Raw genomic sequence first — 20,185 nt, 5'->3', positions numbered from 1 at the left:
ATCACAATTATTTCCCTACTTCCAAAACAGTGTTTCACAGAAATAAAACATGGCCAAGTTTCACAAGAGCTAAAAAAGTGTAGAACATTCTGAACCGAAGCGATCACTTAAGTAGTGACTTGACATTCCAAACAATATTCATAAATCAAACCAGCATATAACACAATCAGACTTGCTAACACGCTCTATGTATCTGAATTCTGAGAACTCAATTGCACCCAAGCGCGAGTACTGCCCATTGCTGATCTAGTCTTACAGTGTAAAATATGTCAAAAACACGATAGGAAGCAAAACCACAAAATAAAAAAATTATTATTAATACAAGTATGACTCAAGATATTCCCTCTCAACAGGTTTACAATTTCTTTCAGGTGAGAAAGGTTCTCTCTAACCAATGGACCTCCTCTGTGCTTTAAAAATATACTTCCCACTTGAACTCAACTCACCTGACACCTAGCTCAGCTTGGCAGGATAGTAACTCTCCAGTTCTGATATAGATAACATATCTATTTCATATGCAGTGGCTAAAACCAGATGATTTAAATACACATGATTTTTCAGCTTTCTAACCACTCATGCTTATAAATTTGTGCCTGCATTTGGACCCTGTACACTTCATGAGCATGGAGGTGTTGTTCAGACAAGTCAGCGTACTCCATACTGGTTTTTAACAATAAATGGATTTACCACAAACAAGACCTTAAGAGAGTCTGGCTAGGGTAAAAGACAAGCTTAATCATGATGGCCTCAGCCCATGGGTGGTTACAATTAAGCCTGCCTGTCATATTGCACTGACACAAGGATGAGGAACTTTTGGCTTCAGATTTGGGTTTCTGACCCTCCTGCCCCTGGGCTCTCCCTGTTCCTTGCCAGGATAGAGCAAAGACTGATTCCCATGGCTTCAAAAGGAATACAAATACCTAGGTTTCCACCAGGATGCTACCCAGGTCTCTCCAAGGAGAGTTTGGACAGAAGCTGAGCCTGAAGCCTGTCAGGGTATGTGAAGATGGGTAGGTCAGTACATAACAGTTTTACCAAGAGATTTTGAGGACAGACAAGCCATCTTGGAGCTGTAACCTCAGTTCAGGTAAGTACTGTAACAAAGACAGGAAAGTTTTTCTGGATCTCATAAAGGAAGCAGCTTATCCACCCAGCCCTCATGGATTAAAAGAACCAGTCTGAACACTTGTGACTTTACTTTAGATCTCACTTTCTTCAGAGTAAACCATGGCTCTTGAACATCGCATCTCCATGAGCACTATTTTAAAGACAAAGCTAGCATGCTAGTGTCCTGGTTTTATTAAAAAACAAGTTTCTCTTTTAGTGTATTTGCCCGTCAGCTAAAGCCTTTACATTAGCTGCATTTTCCTGGAGAACCAGATACAAGTTTTGGTAAACAGAGCAATGGAATGTGAAGTTATCGATAAGCATGTATGGACATCTCGTGAGAGGGGCAACGAGAGACAGGTGACCAAGAAACTGACCAACTGTGTATAACATTCCATTCACATGAATACTTCATATAAAGTAGGAGATCATGAGGATCTCACCCCTTTTCTTCTTTTTCCCTTTTGCTTATGGCCGACATTAGGAGAGGACCTTGCTAGACGTCCCTGCGAACTGAGGCCTAGTGACAGACTGAATCCGGCTCCGGTTGGCTGCAGAATCCAAACCAGGATGTTGGGTGCTGGCTCTGTAGTTGTCGAGACTTTCAAGATTGGTTTTGTATATTTTGTATTATTTTCTCTATTCTTATTAGTAGCATTAGTAAAACATTTTAAATTTTTCCAACTCTCTTCTCTCTGTCCTTTTTTTCCTCCCGATTGCCTGTCCTGAGTGGGAGTAGGGGAGAGGGAGGGGCAAATGGGGGAAGGGGAGGGAAGAGGAGGCTAACAATACATCTGCCAGGGTTTTATTGTCAGCCCGCAATCTAACCCCTCGACAGCTGCGTATGTCTGAACTGCAGGAGTTCTCTGGCTTGGCTTTTTTTTTTTTTTTAAACTCAGTCAACAAATTGATTCTCTAACCTAGTTTCCTCCTCAAAGCCCACAGCATTTTACAATGAACTCAAATGAACTTAAAACTCCGGACTTAAAACAGAAATAAATAGCACTGAAGGGGAAAAACAGTAACAGCAGAATATCAGAAAAATCACAGATGGCAGCAACGACCTGAAGTGATTAAAAGACAAATAAGCAATTTATTTACTGTCAATTCTTTATTGCAATCTTCATCTACAAAAACAACCCAGTTAGGAACAATTTGCAACATGACTGCCCAAGCAGAAGTTAACCAGCAAAGGCAGTGACTTGCTGAGGCCTAGTGAGCAACTTCTAGTGCAGAAAAACAATTAAAAAAAGGAACGCTATGACCATTTGCAATAATAGAAGACAGGACAGACTGTCCAGCAGTTTGTGCAATTAAATTCTATTTCGTAGCAAAAGTAGAGCTTTGCATATGAGGTAAATGGATACCCACAAAGAAGAAATGGGGAACCTAGAACTACAGACTCTCACTAGCTCGCTCACACAGTATCCAGTGGTGGTTTGACAACTAAAACTTCAGATGCCAGAAATCCCATGAACATAGAAACAATTTCAGCAACCAGCCTCTCCTCTCTCTGTCGGGATTTCAAAACAGAACCTTATAGACTTGACTTAACAACACATACACCATTTCATACAAAGGAGATCAGGACCATCCATTTCTTATGTCTGGTATTCAGAAAGATTTACTTAGCACAAACTAATCTGTCCTGCCAAATCTCCCAGGGACTGCTTAACTGGTTGAACCTCAGTCATATTCCAAATCCGTAATACATAAAACATACACAAAGTTAATATTTGTTTTAATAAAGGTAATTTGTGACTTCTGTTTTTCAAATGCTAAAGGAATGTCTGGCACTCAACCCTTTGCAGCACGTTAGTCATCTGCATTCACCAAGCAACCCAGCACTCTAAGCTCAAAACACAGTCAGGAGGCTCCTCATTTGGGTTCGTAAGTGCTACTGAGAACAAATTTAACGCATTTAATTTGCAACAGAAAGACACTGGGCAAAGAGAAAATGTGCTCTAAGACTTTATTATCGAAAAATAATGGCAGCTCTAGGGTGTCAATATTTTAGGGTTTGAAATTCACAGTAGAAATGATAAGCTGTGATAGGAAACTGAGACGTGACAGACTCTGTTCACTCCTGAAAACACTATTAAATCAAAATACAACAATAAAGGTTGGGTACTGTTTACATGCTTTAATAGGTATGACAATCCTTATAAGCTCTTGGAAGACATTATTTCCAATAATTCCTAAATTTTTCAGGAACTAATTAAATCCTATACAGCATGATTATTATGATTCATTTAAATAGCAAAAGTGGCATATCTATCTAGCTCTCACACTAGGAAGTGATCTCTTTCAACACTAGAAATCTGACAGCTAACTCCCCAAACTATCCCACTACTCCTGTTCAAAAGAGTTTTTTGTGGGGGATTTATTTTTAAATTGAGTAAAATATTAAAATGATGCACGTGAAACTTATCTAATCTACAGCATGATCTGTTTTTTCTTTAAGCTAAGTAATATTCAGATACACTTATAGCACCCCACTGCCCTCAGAGTACTTAAGGGTACAGTCTTAAAGAGCAATGAAGTGATCTGAAGGAAGTCAATGAATCTAAGCCAGAACTCCCCATTTCAAGGCAAGTATTTATTATTTTATTGACTATTGTATTATTCTGTGAGCAATATATTATTATCTGCCCAAAAATATCTTTATAAAAATAATTTTAAAAAATCCCTAAAACACTGAGCATGAGCAGAAAGTCATTTACCTCACGTTAATGAACAGCAAACAGAAAACCACACGAGAAAAGCCATCTATAGCTTCCCATTAGTTAAAATTCACTAGCTCTTCCAGGACACAAGTGTTAGAAGTCTTTGGAAAATTAAGCACTTGATTTACACATAACATGGCTTTATACTAAAGCCACTCCTTACTTCATTTACAAAAGTCTTCATATATAAAAGTGGCATTAGCATTTTATCTTTAGACATGCTGAATCCTACCCAAACCTACGCTATGACTTTCACTATAGTTCTGACAGCTTTACATTGCTACTCAGATGCTTTGCCTTTTTATTGCTCAGATCTAAGGCTCAAATCTTCACCATGCAATTATGAGCTGGGTACCTCGTCTGATTCTATCCATTCTTACACCATGGAAACATTGGAAGCTCCTCAGACTTACTTCCATGACAACACACAGTTACAATACAATCTCAAAATAAGCACCATTATACAACACATCCAGGCTCCAGAATGAGTCATAGGAGCCCTGCAACATTTCAGCAAAATAGGCAACTTTTGTGTCATGTCAAACACTCGCTGTCTTCAGCAAATTAAAATACTATAGGAGTTCTAACAGGTTTAATACCTATCATTACTGGAACAAACTTTCACTCTGCAAGTAAAGAAAGACAATTTGGTTTGTGGGGTTTTTGTTTGGTTGGGTTTTGGGTTTTTTTTGTTTTGTTTTTGCCTTGCAATGCTGTTTGTAAACATTTCTAAAGACTACAGCACTTTTCAGTATAAGTTCAGAAAGAATACAGCCTTATGCAACCTTGCAATGGAAAAACAAACATTTATGTACAATTTTAAGTTTACAGTGTTGACTCAAACCAATGTGTTTTTAAAAACAAGGTTTACAGATAAACTGACTTATGGTCCGTAATTATCCAACGGCATTTTATCTAGATTTCGGGTTAATTTCAACATAGAAACACAAGTCAGATTTGGTCAATGCATGGACAAACAGCTGTGGTGGATCCACACCCAGCTCGTGGAGAGCAGGAGACCTGAGCCAGTCGCTCTGCGTTCCACACAAAACCAAAAACCAGCCTGTCCTTCCCATGAACTGGAACTAGGCCAAGTCAGCTACAACTGGAACTAAACTGGAGCTAACTAAGCCCTTACGTATTCAAACTGCGTGCAGAAGTCATTTAATAGTTCCCTGTGGTTTCCATGAGGACTCTCCAGTTGTGACAAAGACACAGGAGCCAGGGCACGAGGTTCAGCCCCCAAGTAGGGCGGCAAATCCCCCGTGGGACAGAGCAGCGCAGTGACACTCACACAGCTCTGCACAAGTCAGACCTGACATGCAGGACTTGCCTTCCTGCCTCAGTGCCAGGGAAGACCTGGTATCACACAAACCAAGCATTTTGTATTGGTATCACACAAAAGCATCCATCAGCCATGTTTTGTGTGGCACATCCTCGCCTCATTTAGTCTGGATAAAAGAACCATTAACTATACTGATCTGAAAAAAGTGGGCACCAATAAATATTCTTGAGAAGTAGCCTAAGTTTCTCAGAATACCTTAACAATGTAAGCTCTTCTTGAGTTATGACTTTAATTCCAGTAATTTTTTTGGTCTAATTTTGACAGGATACTAGATTACACAATCTTTTCTGCCAATTTCCAGTTAGGTCAGATAATCGAAATGCCTAATCTACAATGAAATGTTTGAATTCTTTAGGATACAAACACTTGAAATTCTTCATCTTTTATGCTGGTTACTGAGGCTTACACACAAATTAACAGGTGTCAAATAAATTTTTTAAGTCCTGCATTACAAGAAAGGAAATGAAAGTAATAGTGTATGGTATAAAAATTAACACTGGACAAAAGCAAACTGCCAGCATTTCTGCCATTTCCCTATTACATTAGAACACAAGAAGATTCTATGATTGTGTGAGATGCACAGCAACACATCTACCGTCCTTAGAAAAAGCACAGTAAGACACAACAAGAATGTTTCTAATTTAGCCATGCCTAAGGACAACCGTAGGGAATTCACCTGATACTTGTTGTTTCCTTCATCTTATTCTCTGAAACTGTTAATCTAACCACTAGTCCCTCCCAGATACATTTCAGGATTGATTCCTGCCACTCTGATCATCTCCTGACTGACGCATCACTCAGGGGATGAATCCATCAGATGGCATTTTCTTAGGAGACCTGGAGATTTCTGGGTCAGATGATCATAATTGCCGAGTGACACAAAAAGGCCAGAAACTGAGATTCTATTCCCTGTATTTAACTCAGACTATCATCAAACTTCACAATATCCCCTAGAGACTTAGCCAGTTTTTTTCCTAGTGTAATTTATCCAGAAACATCAAATAACGCAATGCACTACAGACACGGGTAATTATTCTAATAGTTCACATCTCTATTAAAAAATGCACTCCACACAAACAGTAAAAACTGTCATACTGGATGAGAGCAAAGACCAACTGGTCAAGAATCTTAATAACAGCAAAACCTGATAGATGGTCAAGTAGGAGTCAGACATGCGCCCAGTAATGTCCCCAGAAAGCCACCTGAGAACCTGACAGTCTGGGTCTTCCTGTAACAGTCACCTGCTCTGTGCGAGCCCATTTAGCTGCATTTTGAAATCATTCTCTTTTTGAACCTCCTCTTCTCCACAGCATTTTCTCACAGTGACCTTCACAATTTTACCAGAAGTTTTACAGAATACTTGAGACAGATTTAGAACTACAGAACTCTTAAATCATTTATAATTGAGAACCTTTTTTAATTCCATTTTTTTATTTTATAAGCCTCTATCAACATCTCCCTCAGGGTTTTGTTGTTGTTGTTGTTTATTTTTAAATCAACTGTCCCTATAGGTAACTAGATTATTCCTCTTAACACTTTACTACCATTTTTCTTTTTACTTCAGCTATATCCTTTCTAAGACAAAGCAAATGGAATGCCATACAAAATTCAAAATACAGATATAAAAGAAATATACTCAGTGTCATATTCTGTATTATTCTCTACTTCTTCAGTAATACCTGACATTTCATTTACCTTTTTCACCACTGCAGAGTATTAAGGTGATGTTTCCAGAGAACTATCAGTGACAACCCCAAAATCTGTTTCTGGAATAGAAACATTTCATTTATAGCCTATTGCTATATGCACACATGCAGGATTATCCTTCTAAATCTGTTCCTCATTCATTACTGTACAATGAATGTCACCAGCTATTTTTATGCTCAGTCATTCACTTTTGTCTGCTGTCCTCTGCAGCTAGTTAACCTGAAAATAAAAATAATTAAAAATAAAAATCAATTACATGCCTCTGCCTCACAGCTTCCCCTCCCCCGCCGATCATTCACAAAAACAACCTCCTGGGAATCCAGTCTGGGTTCAAGAGATCTGTTTTAACCAATGGAAAATCTACAAAATATCCGTCCCCTTTATCTCACAGCACCATTAATTTAACAGCCTTTGATCCAGGACTCATTATTTTCAAAGACTTCTGTAATTATGGCGACCTGACGACCACATGTTCCCAATGCAGATTTTTATCTGCACGTTCGAAGAAGTCTGGAGCACCTGCAAATCTTTATTTTCCATTTAAAAACACAAGCTGACATCTCCCCAAAATATCTGTTTATCCATCCACCTGTTAATTCTTTTTTAATAATAAAGAATTTCTCAGAGTTTGTACAATAAGGAAATCAGACCTGCTCAGCTGTGGCCTCAGAGAACACAGCTTAGCTCATCCTAAAAAGCAAATTGTATTTGCCTTTTTAAAAAATTTTATTCTACAAATATCCAGACAGTTCAAATAAAAAGGTCACGCACAACTCTGCAGACACTTCAGCCATATCATACACAAGTTCCTTAAGAAATCCTGAATAAATGTCGTCTCCTACTGATCACCTGGGCCTGTTACCACATTAATTTAAATTCTGTTCTATTGACACCTGTATATTTGTTTTAATACAGTAAAATAAGTCATAAGAACTACTCCACGCTCAAAGGTAGGACAGCCCTGCCTGGTTTTCTTTGCTGAGAGACAGGCACCTACTCTGGCATTACACACTTACCTGGGGATATAGTCCAAGATCTGCCCTGTCACCATTTTGAACAGTGCTATACCACAGCCAGTTTGCATACTGCTTGATTTGGCATCTAACTCCTCAACTGCTGCTCTGTGATGAGGCTTAATGCGCTAAAATTCTAAAAAGCTTTACACACAATTTTCCCCCCTAGTGTTCATCTTTTGAAAAGTGTAACAAAAACAACAGAGTTTAAAAAAAATAAAAGTAGTAGTAAAGAGATGTAATAAGAGTTTTTAAATAATATAAACTGCTTTCCAGCTTCCAAACAACAGTTTAAAGCATTACAGTAAACGCTGAATAAGAGATTCTGTGACGTATTTTGACATTTTCAAGTATAATACAAACATTGTCACTATGCTTTTTACATAGGAAATACTCATTTATTACCCTTATTTGGCAATTACATCATGTCCCACTAAGCTTTTGAAATTATTATTATATTAATATCCTTCTCTAAAATTCCGTTTTCTCTTTAAGTTTGTCTGGCTTCAGTTTCCCAACTTAGAATACAGATGCCTATTTCTATAAAATAAAAAAAGCTTTCTAGTTTCTGATATCTATATATGTGTAGTGTATGTACGTATAGTGACCAAATCATCTTGTGACTTTCCTTTGAATAAACTATGGAGAGGTTCTTAAGTTCCTCATTTTAAAGCAGGTCTTCCTGAATAAAACCTACAGTTATAATCCCTTTTCTGAATACTCCAAATTTACCAGGACCCCTTTTCAGGCCAGGGTTTCAAACTGGAGACTGTACACGCTACAGAGAGAATGCAGAGTTTCCCCTCTCTCCTTCTCCAAAGGGAAAGTTGACTCCCTTCGTGCCTGCTACATCACACTGGGTAGTCAAATCTAGTTAGTTATCTAAGTTATCTGAGAAAAACAACTACCATTTACTTACTAAATTAAGTTTGCTGTGCATGAGAAGCACAAGCAATCTTCACTCTGCTCCCTACTCTGTTATATAAAACAAATGTTATTACCTGGGAGGGACAAGATACAGGTTGCTGAGCTAACAGGCATCAGTCTTAGAATAACTATTTTAAGTAAGGAAATGAAACACAGCGTAAGGAGCATTAAAAAAGAGAATAGAGGAGGAGGGGCCAGAAGACTCATCCAAAACATTCCCACGGTACAGCAGTTTCCAGTAAACACCACACAAAGCAGTGGGAAGAACTGGAAAATTCCATGGTCAAAGAAAAATCCTGTGCTATTCCTGCATCCCATAAAATATATGAAGTCATATTAGAAGACTGACACAGCTACATAGCTGGTGTAGAAATGACTGTTGCTGATGCTACTTTGGGCAAAACCAGAAAAGGCAGATCCTTTCTGAGCTTCCTTAGCAGATAGCACAAGGTTATCAGTCCTTGATGTGAAACAGGATGGCTCCTATCCATTTTGTAAGGAACAAACTGGAGGGACTGAGAGTGCTGGCTTAACGTGAACATGTAGCTGTGTAGATAGATACAGCTACAAAGATACTAGTCTCTAATAATAATACTAACTGCAACATAGCTTAAAAACCAACAGTAAGTTAAAAAATAAGACTCGGAGTACAAGGGCATGAAAAAGAATAAGCATTTATATGTTACCAGTGTCAAAACTAAATTTAAACTATTTTGTCCTCTTCTTTCTATGAAAAACACAGATAAGGTGATCTGTTTTTATTTAAATCACTGCTTATATGTACCATTTCACATAAGAGACTTGCAAGGGACTAGAATATGCATTGGAAACAGTTTAATGGAGCAAAAGACTGAGGATTCATAAATGCCAAGATCAGCTTACAAGAGAAACAAAATGAGCCATAGATGTCTGGAGAACACATCAGCTCAACTACATCCTCATGCGCAGCAAAATACAAAAGAACTCTAAGAGCAGCAAATGCAGAGAGACAAGCTGTAGAGCAAGCCTGGTACATCAGAGAAATGGGCTACAGGCAGCCAGATGAAATTCAATACTGACAACCAAAGTCACATGGAACAGCAATAAACAGCACAGAGACACCCTGAGGAATACCAAGCTGCGAAACAAGTCCAGAAGTACTTGGGTTGGTGGCAAATATTTATTTGTAAATTGTACGAGATAAACACAGAAGGGAATCCTTGCCCTACACTGATTGCAGTCATTCAGACTGCTTTTTTGATACTGTGCCTTGTGCGTGTCTGCGTGTGTGTGCACGCAAAACCCGGATAGATGGAAGGGAGCTTCAGTCTTTCAAAAATCAAATGACAGAACTGTACATGTTTTGGGATCCCTTACAGTTTTTTAGAGGATGAAACCACCGCATGGTCAATGTACATGAGAGGATCTTAAAAAAAGGCAGGAAAAGAAGATCACAACCTACTGCAACAAGTCCCTCCTCCTACCTCACTTTGCCAAATTAAAATGACTAATAGTATTTCTTAAATGCATGTCAATGTGGAACAGGTGGTTTCTACCCACCAGAAAATAAGAATCGGCCACATTGGTCAAATGGAGGTTAAAACATCACTTTAAGAACTTCAGCATATACTCTAGCAGCAGCTTCCAGTAGGTAACGTTTGTAAAACGTCAATGAGGTACAGAGAACGTGTGCAGCTCAGGAGAGTCTGGAAGCACTGTTGGGCTTATTGGAGTCCAAGCAGTTCCTGGAAGAAACTCAAGCCAGATGCAAGAGGTGAACACTTGAAGTGGCCAGTGATGATCCCAAGTAAACAAACATACAGTTTAAAAGACACTGCAGCTTTCTGAGTATATCAAAGAGTAGACTTTTTTCTAATGATGGACTACTTTCAGGGAGAATATTGACCTGATTTATTTTGACTGGTGTAGAAATGACTGTTGCTGATGCTACTTTGGGCAAAACCAGAAAAGGCGGATCCTTTCTGAGCTTCCTTAGCAGATAACACAAGGTTATCAGTCCTTGATGTGAAACAGGATGGCTCCTATCCATTTTGTAAGGAACAAATTGGAGGGACTGAGAGTGCTGGCTTAACGTGAACATGGCATCTGACAGGGCGGTCACGTCCTTCTCAAAGTCTACTGATGTATTTGATACTATTCTTGTTGCTGTTGCCTGTATCCCTGATACAAGCATTGCAACTATGGTGCCCTTTCAGACTTACACCTGCTAGATATTCATTACAGTGCTTGTTTAGCAAAGCAGTTGTTGCAGGAACAGCCCAAAATGATCAGAAGGATTTTTCTTGTCTTCTAATGGGAGAAATCTTTAAGCATATCTGAAATCTTATACAGAACTGTGCCATCATCACTTGAATGAAATTTGGGAAGGTACATTAGAAACAGCACTAAAGGAAGCATCCTTGCACAAGGGAGGAAAGCATCCTCCGGGACCCATCTGTTACAGAGCCATTATATAAGCTAAGTGTGAATGATGTGGTTACACTATATAAGCAAGGATGAGGCACTTCATTTCAATTGCACATGATATGCATCACATGGAAAAGGCTGATGTTCCCCTGATATTTTTGTCTCTTATGGATCTGTCCAAGTAATACAAAATAAACTGTACCAGAAATGCTTCACACATCATACTTGTGCTTGAAGTTCAGGAAACAGTAGCATGACAAACGTGAATTTGAACTCACTCCTGGGGAGAGTAGTGAAAGACACATTCTTCACACAGACTGTCAGCCCCTGCAAAAGTTGTGTGCACAAGTTGTGTGCACAGCCCAAACAGGTACCCCTAGTCACAAAGAGTTCATGCCTTGCAAAGGCATCTTTTATAAAGGGATCTACAGATGCACATATCTGCCATTTTACAACAGCTCCAGAGCACATGTTTGCTTCCATGCATGGAAATATTTAGGAAACTGACTCAGTGTTGAGGTATAAGCAACAACACACAGTACTATGTAGGTCTCAAGATATATTAGCAGAATAAAGAAAACCAGTCTCAGAGATGGCAGAATAACATATATGAAACAGGAATCACTGGTTACAACATGACACAAGTTACACTATGAGGCTCAGATGAGGATAAGGAAGGAATAGAGAAATGCAAGTTACTTACTGGGGACTAGGAGGTTACTTAGCATTGAACAGTTTACACGTGGTAGGACCACTTCTGAGAACCGAAAATTCACCGAAAATTTTAACAAGTAGTTGTTATAAAGACAAATTCAAGTACCTCCTCTTTTGGAGTAGAGGAGAAAGCACTGGCCCCAACAGAGGTTCTAGAAAAGAGACTGCACAGCTAGCATGCACATAAAGATTTCAATTTATCTTGTTTTACAAGACAACAATTTCTCTCCTTGAGTTACTATAAATCCCAGAAAGGTTGTGGACACAAAGCTTAATACTTTGATGTGCATGTAAACTATAAGTGTCTTAAGCTGCGTAACACCTGACATGTCAGCAGATCATTCTGAAAGTCAAAGTCATGTTTTCTAAAAACATCTAAGACATTTCTGTTGCATCAGCTTCTTTAAACTAAAAGAAACATCCTGCATATCCTTAATCATAATTCAGAGTGCTCTTACTGTTGTAGACCAAAATAGAAGAACAGGAAGAAGATGACGTCCATTTTGGATTTGGTGGTTCTGTCAGACAGTCATTTACTCAATAATTGTATTAACTGAAACATATACAGCAGCTTTGGCAGCAAAACAGAAATGCTATACCACAGGAGCTGTGTTAGAGCTGTTTAGGGAGCCGACAGCTGGTGAAAGACAGACTGGCCTGTGTTTGACTTTCAAAACACTTTGTCAATCAATACAAGCCTCAACTGAGAGGGCAACTATCACAATATGAAATAAATTAGCAAAGTTATGTAACAGACCAAAAGAGTCCTACCTCTATCACAGACTTCCATGCACTTGGCTTCATACAGCAAGGCCCTGTTAGTCCACCTGAGTTATTAGCTGAAGACAATGGATTAAGAGGGCAGTGCCTGCCTTGCCTGAGGGTTCGGAGTCTGGGTCACAACACAAGCAGAAAGCACAAAAACCCCCTGCAGTACCAGTAGCACTCCAAAAGCAAGACATTCTGTGTCCCCTTCTCCTTTGCTTACCAAATTTCTGAATCATTCTGGAAAACATAATTTTCTTGAGATACAGTGGAACAGAAACATGAAGTTCTGTTATCAGAACTCCCACGCAACAGGTGGGAGAGAACAGGTGAAAGCGGAACCTAAAACCCCCGGGCAGCAAGCGGTGCCTGCAGGTCGCCAGAGCACCAGTTCAGTTCTTACCATCGCTGTCGTGTTGCCAGTGATTAACTAAAGTAACACCCTGCAGATGCCACCATTCTGGTGACACGGGCTGGGGAAGGCAGCAGCACAGCCCCACTGGCTGACTGCATGGGAGAGAGAGCTGGCTACAGCAGGGAACCGGCATGATGCCAACACAATCTATGTGACATTACATGACTCATTATGTGTGTTTTAATATGCTTTTAAAACTGCGTATCTCTTTTTACAATGTCAAGCAAGCTTCTCAGTCTTGAGATGTTTTCATCTCCACTGTACACATTTAGAAAGTGTCTACAAAATGACTAAAGGTTCCAGACACGGTCCCTTATGGCTTGAGGTTAAGTTGTCAAAAGTTTACTATTTCTCAGTTTATTGATTAGAACACATATTAATGCATTCCTCTTACAGAATTAATTCATACTGTTACAAATGTGTGATATTACATAGCTTAAAAAAAATAAAAGGAGGAATCTTAATACAGTAAAATTCACGTTTAAATTTCAGAAGGTGCTTTCTCACACTTGAAATCATCCAAAGCAAATACAGATTGTTTCAAAGAGATGGGTCCAATTTCAAATCACTACTGCTTTGAACAATGGGTCCATCTTTTTGAAACACCCTGTACTATTTAAAGCTGCTTTCTCATGTGTTCATCACAACATCAGCAGCAATGATTTCCAGGCAACATATGCCTAAATTTTATACTCAGGGAAAAGTCTGCAATAAAAAATGAACAATGACAACAGTTCTTCTATGTACTTACATAAACTTTCCTACAGTTACTCCTGTAAGTCCTTTCCTCTTTACTGTATCACATCTTTAAATCAAAAACAAAAGTATCAAATAAAACAAATCCTGCAAGTAAAGAACTTCACGTTCTGCAATGGCTGCCATAATGAAATCCCAGTTTCACTTGTAAACTCCAGGGGATGATCAAACAGCCACGCACCCACACCAAAGTTTAACACTCTTCATAAAACGTATCAGCCACTGTGACACATCCTGATATGCCCAAGATACTGCTGTCTAACCATCTCAACTTTTAGTTGCAGTATCTTCCTGATACAAGTACCAGGTTTAATTTCATTTCTTACATTAAGGCCTCCCCCTGCTTTTTTCCTTTTTGCTTTTCAATATTAGCTTGTTCAATTAAACATCCACATACTACATCAGAACTGTTTTATCTCACATTTTTAGCATGTGCCTTAGTATTATGATCTGTATGTCTACAAATATATAAATACTTGAATATACCAGAATTACAGGAAGGATTGTAAATATTGCTGTAAGAAATCATTTTTTGCAGCTTCCAAACTGGCAAGATACAATTAAAAAAGGGGTAAGGGTAGAGGCCTGATTTTTTTTTTAATCATTCTCTTTTGAAAACACAACACATCTATTTTATTGTCTGATTACATACGGCATTTTATAGATGTTAGAACTATTTTCATAATATATCAACGAATTTGATAACAATATTCTAGGAGTAATGACATATAGTTAAACTTTTATCAAGAGCTTAAGAGAAACAAAGACAAGAAATGACTGGGCTCAAACTAATCACAGAAGCACATAAGCTCTGAAATTCAAGGTTTTTAAATGGATAAGTGTAGTTAGAACGGGTTTTCTACCCCTCCTCCCTCTTTCCTCCCCCATTCCTAAAACCCAGTATAAATTAGTGCAGTGTATTCAAAGAGCTAAACAATTTTTCCATATCAAATTCTGGAAGTATATTTCACTACATTCCATGCTAAGAATAGCCTAAATGAATTGCTGTCAGAACCAGTTTAATGCCACATGAGTTTCAGACAAATCAGTTTTCTGAATTAGTAGCACAACACAGGCCAAATACGACTGTCAGTTAAAACGCATTTAGAGACATGAGAGCCGTGTTCACTGTCAAGAACAGGTGCTTCTCTTCTCAGAGCTCTGGAAAGACTTTGGGGGAAAGAATGGTCTCAGATACAATTGTCTTTGTTGATGCAATATGCATCTCTCTTGTTAGGACGGCATTTGAAATTACCCAGTATTTTTCATTTGCATAACCGTATATTTACTAAGCTCATGACTTAGTTGTTCACCCTTGTGACAGCATCAATCTGGTGTCTGTTTGTTTTCATGCTTCCATTTTATGCCACAGCTTCAGCTTTTATTAAAGAAATTAATGAATTTGCTGACAAAAACTGAAAGACCAGCTTCTAATCAAATTCTCTAATTCTTCTAATTGGGTAACTAACTCCTCATCGCAGGGAATGCAGATGGAAGAAGGAAGATCCAATAAAGGCCTCAAATGCCTGAGCATGTTAAATCAGCCTCCCTGGACTCACAGGAGGCTGGTGTGCTTACATGGCATCACTGCCCCCACAGCAGGTCACCACTGCCCATGGAACAGGTATTGACCCAGTGGGATGTACTAGTGCCCTACAGATACACTACAATGTCTAGTCATGCAACTCCTTGTTACTGAAGTAATGCAAAATCTACAAATCACTACAACCACTAGAAATTGCATGCAAAGCACCCTCAAGACCTTGGCTAGGCCAGGACACAAGCAGAGAGTCACAATGACGGAGTCACTGTCTTTGTTTCTATCTGTTCACACCATCTGTTTCCACTGCCTTTTTTTTTTCCTATGAGAGATGTGTGATTTCAGTCTTCTAATAGCATTAAAAAGGGGTGATAATAGGAAATAAGGCACATTTAGGATTTGAAAGTGGATTGCTAGTCTTCAGGGTCCTTTCAGTCCTTACTAGCTCCCCATGCCACAAGGCATTGGGGCACACAAGCATAAGCCTAGAGATAAATATAGCAAAAAGTAGTGCTACTGTACCCACCACCAACTTCTGCCCTGCTTCTTTAGGGTGCAAGTCCCCCTACTCAAAAAATACCCCACTCCAAAAATCCAAGGTCCTTCTTTTACAGAAGTCCTCTCACCACGTTGCTGGGGAGAAGGGAACCTGTTGCACCTCCTAGGGAAGACAGGGCATCCAGCCCAATCTCCAGCAGGTGTCTTCCTTTCACTGGTAACGTAGTCAACTAAGCAAGTATCACCATGCCACCCCACCCAAGATAGGCCAAGCAAATGAAAGAACAGCTAAAAATGGGTGCTATGTAGCAGATTCACAAGCGAAGCAGAAGACCAATAATTTAAAAAACATCAGCTTGGTTTTCTAAGTTAAAAATCATGATGTCACATCATCATCACAAGTAGAATTTCAACAGAAAGGCTGGAGAAGTACATCATGTCCAATCATTTATTTGACTCTGCAAACAACATTATATTCAAGTGAGGGGGAGGTATTTCAAACTAACAAATAGGAGTCGTCAAGAATTTTCAGAACACTACATCACAGAACAAAAACTGAAGAGACCTGAAAAACAAAACTGCACCACAATGAGCAATCTTTAGATGTTTTCTTCCCTCCCTGAGGCTGGAGCAGCTGCAAGGGGTGGATAAGGCAGGAGGACAGTGCAGCATCTTTCCAGAGGAAGAGGCTTCAACAAGCTCTTCTGTTTTCAGCGTATTACATCTGAATTTGCTCATGAAGGTTTTTTTTATAAGCACTTCAAAATACTTCATGATTTTTTCCCTCCTTCTGGCCATGAATATAAGCAGTTCTTTATAACAGAAGAACTGTCAGACTTACGAAAAAAATTGGCAGGCTTCCACAGAGGTAAGCTATCTTTTTCATGGCAGAAAAATAGAACAAAAACTGAGATATTCACAGAATCACAGCTTCGGTTTCAATGGATCTCACAGTCTTTGTCTGGTCCGACCCCTACCCAAAGCAGAGGCTTTTCGGTATTCTATTTATCATCACATTTTTAGTACTGACTAGTCAGTCCAGCTGCAAGCTTCAGGCCTTCCAATATTACTTGTTCAAGCACTAAACACAGAAGAGCAACCATAATATTTATTCACCAGGCTAATACTGTATATCTTGTCTTTTAAAAATAACAGTACTTAAAAGCTGTTATGTCTAACTAATGCATCACTTAGGAGTTGTATAATGACCCATTACAGAAACTACAGGATCCTTCTTTGACATATTTGCAACAAGAAAAATAAAATTCTCTAAGATTTTCTATTCAATGTTTATTCTCAGTTCCCAAGCAAAAACCAGACAACAATAACCAGACCTCCCATGGAAGTGCCAGTTTATCATCTTTGAAACAATTACCAACAGATATAACATATCTTAATAATATTACAGTATCTGAGGGTAACAAATATATATATTTTTTTTAACAAGGCTTTGTACTGTACTTCAGGTTGTATGACATCAACAACCCCATCATTCTTAACTAAAGCTGAATTTAGCTCAACAGTAAGCAAAACAAATCTAATCTCACATTTTAAACAATGCTGACATCTCAGCACTCTTTGTTGTATTATCCAAAGAGATACTCATGTGCTGATGCTAGTAAGTTTAAACTTCTCTCAATATCAACCTTAAGAACCCACCCCAAAATCCAGAGACTTGAAATCTGACTTGCTTCCTTTTACCTGACTTTCAGTGATCACTGAAAACATCACTCAGAGCAGACTGACAGTCAAGTTGAAAAACATCAAGTTTTTCTTACAGACTGCACTATAAAATGTATATTCTGTACGCAAAGAAGGCATTCCTTAATCTTATTTATGGATTACTAGCAGCCAAAATATCCAGAAAATGGATACAGACTAGAATTGTTGTGCTACATGTAACTAAGACTTCAAATTATTTATTGTTTTAAATAAAATTCCTTAACCAGGAAATATGTGGTCTTGATTTTGTCATCTTACTACAGCTATGAAATTGGTATTTCTTACTATGTTATTCCCCTCTAGGGCTCAGCAGTAGAATGCAAACTACATTTTTCAGTATTTCATTAAAATACCTCACATTTAAACTTCTTAGAGGCTTACCATTTGCAACTTAAAAAAAATTTCTCATGTAAGTGCTTCCATTTTCATGCTTTAATGCTAAAAATTATACAGAGCTCTGTAAAATACGAAAACGAAAGTAGACAGAAAATGCCATTCATGAATCAGAGATCATACAAAAGCATGCATATTTAAAGAGATTGTTTTCTGGTTACTTGCTAGTCAGAAATAGCATGCAGACACAATAATTTCAACAAGTGGCATATTACCTGGGTGGAGCTGGCAGCAACAGAAATGCAGTCAATGAAACCATGTCTCCGAGTGAAAAACGCAACTATCTGCTGCCAACGGGAAGGCTCGGTCCGTAACTCGTCTGTGGAGCCTTTCTTTGCCCACTGCTTCTGCTTTGGGCCTACAGAACTGTGGCCTGAGCTAGTGTTGCCTCGATTGGCGCGAGAATAGAGGAGTGTGTTATTTCCGAAAATGTAATTCATCTCTGCAGCTCTGCAGGTGGTTGCCAGGCAGTCTTACTTCCCTACCAGCTGCTGAGTGGTGAATGAGCAGGAAAAAAAAATGCAGATAGAATTACAGCAGCATCGCTTACAAACCAGGAAAACAAAATTCTTACTAGCTGATGCTATTTCTCTTCCTGGCTTTTCCAGCCCTGCATCCCTTCTCTACCTGTGATTACTATGACAAACATAACCTTGAGAAATTAAAAAAAAAAGCAAACCAATGTTTTCCTTATTTTTCCTTTTTCAGAACCTGCAGGATTGAAAGCTTGTTCTCCCTTCCTTGCTGACAACAGATTTTTAAGAGAAACTGGGTAGCAGGTACAGTACAACATTACAAATTCACAGCTATGAGGACGGTGGTGCATGATAACAGCTACTGGGTGGAGAGAGCACGGATCAAAAATAACCAAGTTTCAATCACTGCCTGCAGTAAGATCCAATCGCATCTTTCCTCCTCCTTGCTTGCATAAATTATAAACCTGAAGCGAAGCAAAGAGGAAGCATTTGGTTCAACGGCACTTCTTCACTGATTCTGTCATTCTGAAAATGTTTCACAGCGCAAAAAGGCCTTAACAATAAGTTCGAAAAAAAAATTCAAGGAAGAAGTGTTTGCTGCTTTCTTGTTTTCCCCCTCCTTAGGCCATAAAACAGCTATAGAGGGAAGATAGCACTGTGCCACACCACAGTCATTCTGTGCTGAGTATCAGTGGGTGTCTAGAGGGTTTTTTTTCTTGTGGGGGTTTTTTGGGGGCTTGGCTTGTTTCTTTAACCAGCGAGAAAATTCGGGATTAAACACCAGAAGTCACCACTCTGTTGTTCTTATTCTATTACTAATGCGCCTGGATTGTAACACTTATTTCCAAAATTCCAAACACAAAACCAATAGCTAATACAAAAATAACGTTACTTCTCAAAAGTACAAAAAAAAAACAGCAAAAAATAAAATTATTATTTTCCACTAACAAATTTTCAATAAAATTACTTTGATTTTCAACACAAATCACAAGAATATTGCTGCTATAGGTGCGCAATTTCTCTGCTCTCTTCACAGTTACAAAGGAGAATAATATCGTAAATATTGAAAAGACTGCAAGAATTCAAGTTACTTTACAGAATGCACCTTTAAATTTTTACAGTAAACTGTTTTAAGAAAAATCCTCCAACTCACATGAAAGAGATTACGCAGGAAATCAGTTAAGTGTCAAGGTTTTCAGGACAAACTTGCCTCCAGAAATCCAACAAAAAGTTATCAAAAACTGTCTGTGGTACATTTCTATACAAAATGCTCTAAGAGGCACAACCATAACAAACCGGGGCAAACATTTTCAAAATAAAGAAAACATTCAATATGATGAACGAAGACAGAAGAGTTCCTTACAACACTGCCACAAGTTACAACATCATGAGTCTAAAAATCCACTGACTCATGATGTGCATTTTAGTGGGGATTACCAAATTCCCCCATTCACTTTTCTTCTGGTGCAATATACATTTCTACTTAAATTCTTACTGACAGCTATCCTATTCTGTGTAACAATTTTTTTCCTGACAGCTTACATTACAGGCAGAAATAACAATACGTACATTAATTAAAAAGCGTAGTAATAGGATCAATGCACCATTCACTTCTAGTCATTAGTAGAGCCCAATAGTGTATCACATACAAATATTTCAAGTACATCTTTCAGAC

The 20,185-nt window shown here is 38.6% G+C and overlaps 1 protein-coding gene across 25 annotated transcripts in view; it reads right to left on the bottom strand.

The window, feature by feature from the left end:
• Positions 1–20,185, bottom strand: part of DLG1 (discs large MAGUK scaffold protein 1) — a 150,835-nt gene that overhangs the window by 67,155 nt on the left and 63,495 nt on the right. For 2 of the 25 annotated variants that reach the window (XM_021300119.2, XM_021300120.2), the window contains exon 1: positions 18,250–19,024. The exons of 19 other annotated variants lie outside the window; for them this stretch is intronic. In XM_021300119.2, coding sequence (XP_021155794.1) covers positions 18,250–18,474 — 225 coding nt within the window. In that variant the 5' untranslated portion in view covers positions 18,475–19,024. Of the gene's footprint in view, positions 1–18,249; positions 19,030–20,185 lie in introns of those variants that run through there. 4 more of the 25 variants (XM_021300116.2, XM_021300121.2, XM_065073916.1 and 1 more) reach the window with 4 other exon arrangements.

The sequence above is a fragment of the Columba livia genome, chromosome 9 (genome assembly GCF_036013475.1).
Source record: "Columba livia isolate bColLiv1 breed racing homer chromosome 9, bColLiv1.pat.W.v2, whole genome shotgun sequence".
In the NCBI taxonomy this organism is placed as follows: Eukaryota; Metazoa; Chordata; class Aves; order Columbiformes; family Columbidae; genus Columba; species Columba livia.
The sequence above is the reverse complement of the archived record's forward strand: the minus strand, read 5'-3'. Positions and strand labels throughout refer to the sequence as shown.